The sequence below is a fragment of the Arachis hypogaea genome, chromosome 9 (genome assembly GCF_003086295.3).
Source record: "Arachis hypogaea cultivar Tifrunner chromosome 9, arahy.Tifrunner.gnm2.J5K5, whole genome shotgun sequence".
NCBI lineage: Eukaryota > Viridiplantae > Streptophyta > Magnoliopsida > Fabales > Fabaceae > Arachis > Arachis hypogaea.
In genome coordinates, this window is record NC_092044.1 from 95,337,265 (window position 1) to 95,344,118 (window position 6,854).

The 6,854-nt window shown below is 30.6% G+C and overlaps 1 protein-coding gene across 1 annotated transcript; it reads right to left on the reverse strand.

Annotated features, from left to right (window-relative positions):
* Nucleotides 1-237: 237 nt before the first annotated feature.
* LOC112711264 (protein SIEVE ELEMENT OCCLUSION B) lies at nucleotides 238-5,410 on the reverse strand. The gene is made up of 7 exons (XM_025763866.3): nucleotides 4,997-5,410; nucleotides 4,515-4,586; nucleotides 3,507-3,919; nucleotides 3,307-3,395; nucleotides 3,083-3,222; nucleotides 2,534-3,013; nucleotides 238-1,037 (listed from the first exon to the last, which is right to left on the reverse strand). The coding sequence occupies exons 1-7, from the start codon at nucleotides 5,252-5,254 to the stop codon at nucleotides 432-434; spliced, it is 2,058 nt and encodes a 685-aa protein (XP_025619651.1). The 5' UTR covers nucleotides 5,255-5,410; the 3' UTR covers nucleotides 238-431.
* Nucleotides 5,411-6,854: the final 1,444 nt, after the last annotated feature.

Below are 6,854 nucleotides of genomic sequence, written 5' to 3' on the forward strand. Positions count from 1 at the left end.
AAAAAAAATATTTTTTTTTATTTATTTTTTCTTCATTCAAACAATAAACAAATAAACTTATTTTCTTTTCTCTCATTTTTTTTCTTCTAATTTTCTTTTCTTTGATTTTCCATGTGTTAGGAAAACATTTAATAGATGAAAGAAAGAAAATGCAAATTTCAATATATGAGATAGATGATGATTGGACCAATCCTCTATGATACTATGAAATTGTACAGCGAAGGAAAATCTGTTGAATTTCTTGGGATAATATAATTCATATAGCTATAATTTTATTGAATTGTGAAATTCAGTAACAAAAAGATAACATGTTGACCACCATATTGTTTATTTAGGTTCTACCCATTGGTGAAGGGCGAACAAGGTTCAGACACAAGAACTAGCTGAAGCATGGAGTATATATTCAAATATATAATTGGCTGTTCCACAGATCAATAACCGCAGTAGTTTGAATCATTATTATCACGGTGGCAGCACTTGTAATTGACGGATGTAACCTCCATTACACGGCCACAAGTGGGATTTGGGCACGTTATAGTTGCAATGACGCTTGAGCCATAGTTACTACTATCAACATTGACAATTGAGCAAGGTTGACGATCAGCTATTTCCTTCACCTTAACATCATAGTATTCCTTGAATGCAATGTCAAACCCTTCTTTCTCAAACACCTTGTCCTTCCAGCTCTGAAACTCGGCCAGAGTTCGATACATGGCTTCGCCGTGGCCGAGAAGCTTGATGTTCTGCCCTTTGGTAAGAATGGCCCAGCCCTCTGGATCTCTTTTGAGGCAGAACAAGCTCTTCGCGATCCCTTGGATCTCACAATCAACCGCCTCTTGGTGCTTCTTGTTCTGCCTCATTCTTTCTATTCCAATCCAGAAGCTTGGAACACTGCTTCCCAGTTCATACTTGTCTATTATCACGTCTGCACGCTTCACACTCTCGTGTCTCTTCACTTTCTCCACTTCAAGTGTGAAGTCTTGGATCCACTTCTTGTTGCTGCCACCAAAGATGAATAAGTATCTGTCCCCTTGCACCTGCATTAATGAAAAAGTACAAGTATACAATGAAAATCCTAAACAATATATGCATATGTGAACAAGAATAAAATGTTCAATTCATTAGGTGTGTGAATGGTTATTCTAGTATTAAGATTTAAGTGAGTAATTTAAAAAATATAGTGTGTTTTTATTTTATTGGGCCAATTTTAAAACTTATGTTCATATTATTTACAAAAATTATTGTCTACTTAACAAAATACGTACAATCATAATGTTCTAGTATTGAGAGATAATGTGTCATGCATAAAATTGAGATCTAAACGGACACATAAAAATTGAAAAATGTTTGATAACTAAAAAATATTAGTAAAAATTATCAAAACTTATTATTTTTTATTTTATTTAATGCATCTTATAATAAATAAATAATAAATAAAATAAATTTGGGCTGATTGTTTTTGTTTTTTAAGTATTATCATTTTTTTAAAAAATTTAAATATAAAGATTTATATTCAAAGTAATTTATAAATTAAGTTATTTTATATTTAATTTTTTAATTATAAAAATGTTTATTTTTGAAAAGAGAATGATAAAAAAATATTTTATTATAAGAGAAGTGATTTATTTAATTTTTTTATAAACACTTTAAACAACTTGTTAAAAAATCACAAATTAATTTTAAAAATCATACCAAATATTAATACGGTAAATTTTTATGGTTATACTGCGATGAAGACTTTATAATTGTCTTTATGTAAAAATATTTCTTTTTGATTTTTGGATGATGGATTGTATGGTTAGATTTTGATATTTATAAAAGTGTTGTCTTTGTTTAAAGTGTGGCTAAATAAATAAATCACACTTTTAAACAAAATATTTTTATGAAAAAATATTTTTGTCATCTTTATTTGAGTAGTTGTCAATTTTTATAAGTTAAAAATAAAAAAAATCACTTGTACACCTATCCAAATTGGTCCTTATATTAGTTATTACTTTTTGTAAAATATATAATTTTTCTATTTAAATACTTTTAAAATTTTTATTGGTCATAGAAAATAAAAAAATTTTGATGGAGAGAGAAGTTCATTTTTATGATAGAGTTCGACTACGTTATTTTAATTTATTTATATAATTTACTCCATCTAATGAGAATAAAGTCTTTGTTGTTGATGATGGTTGTTGTTGTTGTCCATTGTTGTCGTCTTCAAAATGAGAAATTTAGTTTGGATAATTTTTACTTCGTCAATTGAATAAAAATTTTGATTATTTTGCATAATAAATTGAACTAGTTTGTATATTTATAACAATTTAATTTTAATACACTAATTAAATATATAATTATCTAATTAAATTTATGTATTTAAATAATTTTTTATTATTTGATGATATCATAAATAATTGGTCATTTGTGTAAAACTCTTTTTTCTATTGATGTCATATGAAATTAAATTAATTTTATAAAGTTTAAAAGTTTATTTAACTACTAAAAAAAGTGAAATATAACTGATTTAAGAGGCAAAATGAGAAGGTACCTGCAGTCCGGGAGCAACTTTTCTTATGATGTCCCAAAGCCACTTCCATTTGAGAATAAGATCAGCAGCATCAGTTTTCCTGAAAGGGAATGCGTCGATCCCCCATTGAAAGATCAAACCCATTGCATCTTCATTTGCTTTGTAACCTTGAGGATTGTACACAGGCAGAATAGGCTTACCCATGTAATTCAACCCTTCAGGCTCACTTATTATCCTGCCACCTGGCAACTCCGAGTAGCACTCCACTGCATACCACTTGATGCTGTTCTTCCATGTCTTGAACTGTTCCCTTTTGGCTTCGTCCCACTCCACAATTGGGATCCACAGAATCTTGAAATCTTCTTTCTTAAACCCTTTCCATTCCTTTGGACTTTCCTGCAGCCTATCGTGGAGACAATTCAACAGCATGATCTCGTCTCCTATGCTGTACAGGCTCGAAATGAAGAGTAACACATGTTTCTCCTTGAACACTTCAAGACCCTGTATATATTTAATTATATTGAGGAGTTCTTTGTTAAAATTGTTGGCAAAACTAATAATTAAATTAACCTGTTTGATTTGGATGCTGCCTTGATATATTTGGGGAACTTGAGCTCCATTATTTGGGAGGATCAAAGCCTTCAAAAGATCTACTATATCTTTAGGCTTCTCAAAGATTCTTCTACGGCTCAAGTAATCGTCTATGTACCCTGCACGGATAGATCAGAACCCAACATCATCATCATGAGCATTTTCAGATAATTAACAAATAATTAATTCATTAATATATTAACCAATTTCGAGCTTGCAAATTTCCAAATGATCCGCCAACTTCTTTACAACAGCCGCAAGCCTCTCTCTGAATTCCGATAAGCTATATTCTCTGAAGTAAACAATACAATGTTAGTTAGTTCTAATTTTGCTTCAAGTTTTCATAAAATGCTTAAACATTTACAGCCTTCGGAAAGTGTATTAAAATGAAGTTAGTAATTACGTGAAGGCGAGGAGGTTGCCTGTGGAAGCAACAATGGAAGCAATAGTCCAGTACACAACAAGAGGGACCTCTTGCAAGGCTTCAGTCAAGGTAGGGACCTCCTCAGGATCATAGCCTTCAGAAGACCAGGTTGCCCACACTTTGATGTGGTGAAAGGCCTTCACTATGAAACTCAGCAGCTCTGTTATCTCACTTGAAACCTTCCTCTCTTGGATTTGATTCAGCTGTCTCAGTGAGCTTCCAACTATGTCTTGTGTTGGAGTCCTAGAAAGCAGAATGAAGTTCCCATACTCCAAAGAAAACGCCGCCAGAGTTATCAACGCCTTTGCGTCCCAAGAATAGCACCTTAGGTGTTGGAGAATCCATAGTGCTGTTTGGTGCACGCATTGGGGTCCATGTTTTGTGCCTATCATCTTGGTAACATCATCCAACTTTTAGTTAGTAACTGCCATTTTTATTATTCTAAAGATTAATCATGCTATTTGTATACAAAAAGTGGTACTAAATCAATTATCGATATAAAATATATGTTAAAATATAAAATAAAAATAAATTAAACAGATATATTTATATACAAATATATGATGACTTAACTTTCACGTTTATGTACTACTTTGGTTTTGTGATTAAATTTCAAAAGCAATCTGGAGACAATATAATAAAGATGTCTCCAAACATAGTAAACATTTTGCTACATCAATATTTTTTGTTAATGAAAACATGATTATTTGACAGTTGGATTCTTTAAATTTGTCTTCTTATTCTTTTATAATCTCATTTATCAACATTAAAATATTGCAAGTACTGTTCTAATACTTTACTATGCTTTTACTAAAAGTTATTCCATGACTTTGCATTTGTTAAGGTAGTACTTAATTATATTAATATATAGAAGCATATACTATTGTTCATCAATTATGTTTGAATTTAATTTGCATGCAACAATACATAATCATTGAGGTGGATGTCATGCAATTGCAAAATATATACACGCACAAAAGAAGTTACCTGACAAGAAACCAGCTTCAGGGTAGGAAATTCTGGTTTGAAACTGACCGTGGATATTGTTGAATAACTACCCTGTATGTAGAACAATTATAAACAAGTCATAATTTTTGAAGTTTCGTTGTTTTCTCAGCATGATCCATCACTTTGCACATAACATTTCGTATTTATAAGACACAGAGGTGGATGGGGTATATAGTGTTTATCTTAAATTAGCAACCAATTAAGACATTTAGTCAATAATAGCCGATGCTAATGCAATAAAAATATTCCACTAAAAAAAAATAATAATGCAATAACAATAATACAGATTAATAAGCAATTGATGTTAAAAAATCTAAAGATACTCAGAAATCACTTTCCTTCTTTATTATTCGACCTGAAATGACAAAGTACTTAGAAATTTGACCATATTAATTATTATTATTATAAAAGATTCTCAAGGTGGATGGTAGAATATTATTGAATGTGAGTTGATGAATGACCTGAAGTATAAGATTGGACACAAGACCAAAGAGGATACTGGTATTGCAGATTTCATCATCATTGACGTGGGTGAGGTAAACTCTGTCCAGGATCTGAGAGTCAGTGAGATCAAAAGGGTTGGGAAGATGAATTTTCTGTTGGCCTCCCATGTTAGTAGTAGCACTCTGTTGTTGGATAGAAGTAATAGCAGTACTGCCACCTTGGGATGATGAGATCAAAGTAGTGGTGCCACTTGAATCTGCGTTGGACATTGCCATGATATAGGATACAGAATTTAAGTATCTTCTAATAAGGTTTGTGTTTGAATTTTGAAAGAATACGTAGCTTTGTCTTGTGATTTCTAGATTGTTATGTTCAACCTATTTATAGGCTTTTGCCACTGCCTGAGAGAGTTTGAAGTAGTTGCCATGCCATGAATAATGATAGTAATCTATTTATATATATAAAAAGAAAATAGTTAAGTGATATTCAAAAATATCATATATACACTAAATTCAGTCATTATATATTTATGTCTAAAGTATATAATATATGTATTATTTAATTATTTTTTAATATATATTTTATATTTTAACATGTATTTTATATTAATTACTAATTTTAATGATTGATTTTGGTTTACACATAATTGAATAATATTATTTAACCAATTATTTATTTTAAATAATTTTGTCAAACAAACTGAATCTTTAATAAATATTAAATTAGTCTATAATATATTTCATAGTTAGAATTAACAACAATTTTTCACACTTAGAAATGCTAATCTGATACTATACTACTTATTTATTTTCTATCTAGTTTGACAATATTGCAAATGATATATGTTATAATTTGTGAAAAGTACGACAATTATATATGAAATTTAAATTATATGATACTTTAATGAAATACCATATTAATCTTTTATAAACATAACAAATTTGAGCAATACTAGGGACCAGCAATTTTTGTGATTGTTAGCCATCAACTAGCCATCAATGATGATTTAATGGTGTGAGATTGGTGTGAGATTTCATCCAATGGCTCACCTTCCTCTGCTGGTTACATGCTGGCCAAAATTCAATAAAACTGCTGGCCCCTAGATTTTTCCTTTAAAAAATAGTAAAATATCCTTCAATCTTATATAAGACGTTCTCTAACTTATCAATAGTGGAGGGGGGCAAAAAAAACAAAAAAAAAAGATGGGAAGAAAGATTATAAGAGACATAAAGAATATATAGAATAATATAACCGTTTAAATAAAAGAGGGTGAGACATAATTAAAGTAGCTTCCAATGTATCATCAAAATATAAACAAATAGAAAGAAGCTTCAAATGTGACAGCTAGTGATCCCTTGCATGGTGTGAAACATGCTGCTCCGAAATTTTGTTCCCCATATAACCCTACAAGTTCATAACTACTCAGCGCAGAAAAATAAGGGCATAGTTGCCATTTTAGCGGAATTTTACATTTTACACTAGCTAATATTGATCCTTATTTTCTTAGACTTTTACTGTGTATGTCCCACGAATAATATTGCCATGGCCGAGCTTTTGCTTTTTAGAAGATATGTCACGGGCAAAAAGAGGAGAATAGACTATTGTATATCTTTCCCTTTATTTTGGTCTATGGTATATCTACTATCAAATGTTCAAGGCAATGATGTCACACACAGGATATTATTAAAAAGAAAAAAAAAAGTAACATCCCACAGGTATTTTATTCCCTATTTTTATATGATTTTTACATGGGTAACTATTCTCGATTACAAAATCGGTACGAGTGAAAAAATGGTATAGTGAAGATGTGGGGCTGATTTTTTTTGGAGTAAATCCCCGTTGTGATTCCGAGATTGACACTGTGTACTAAAATCG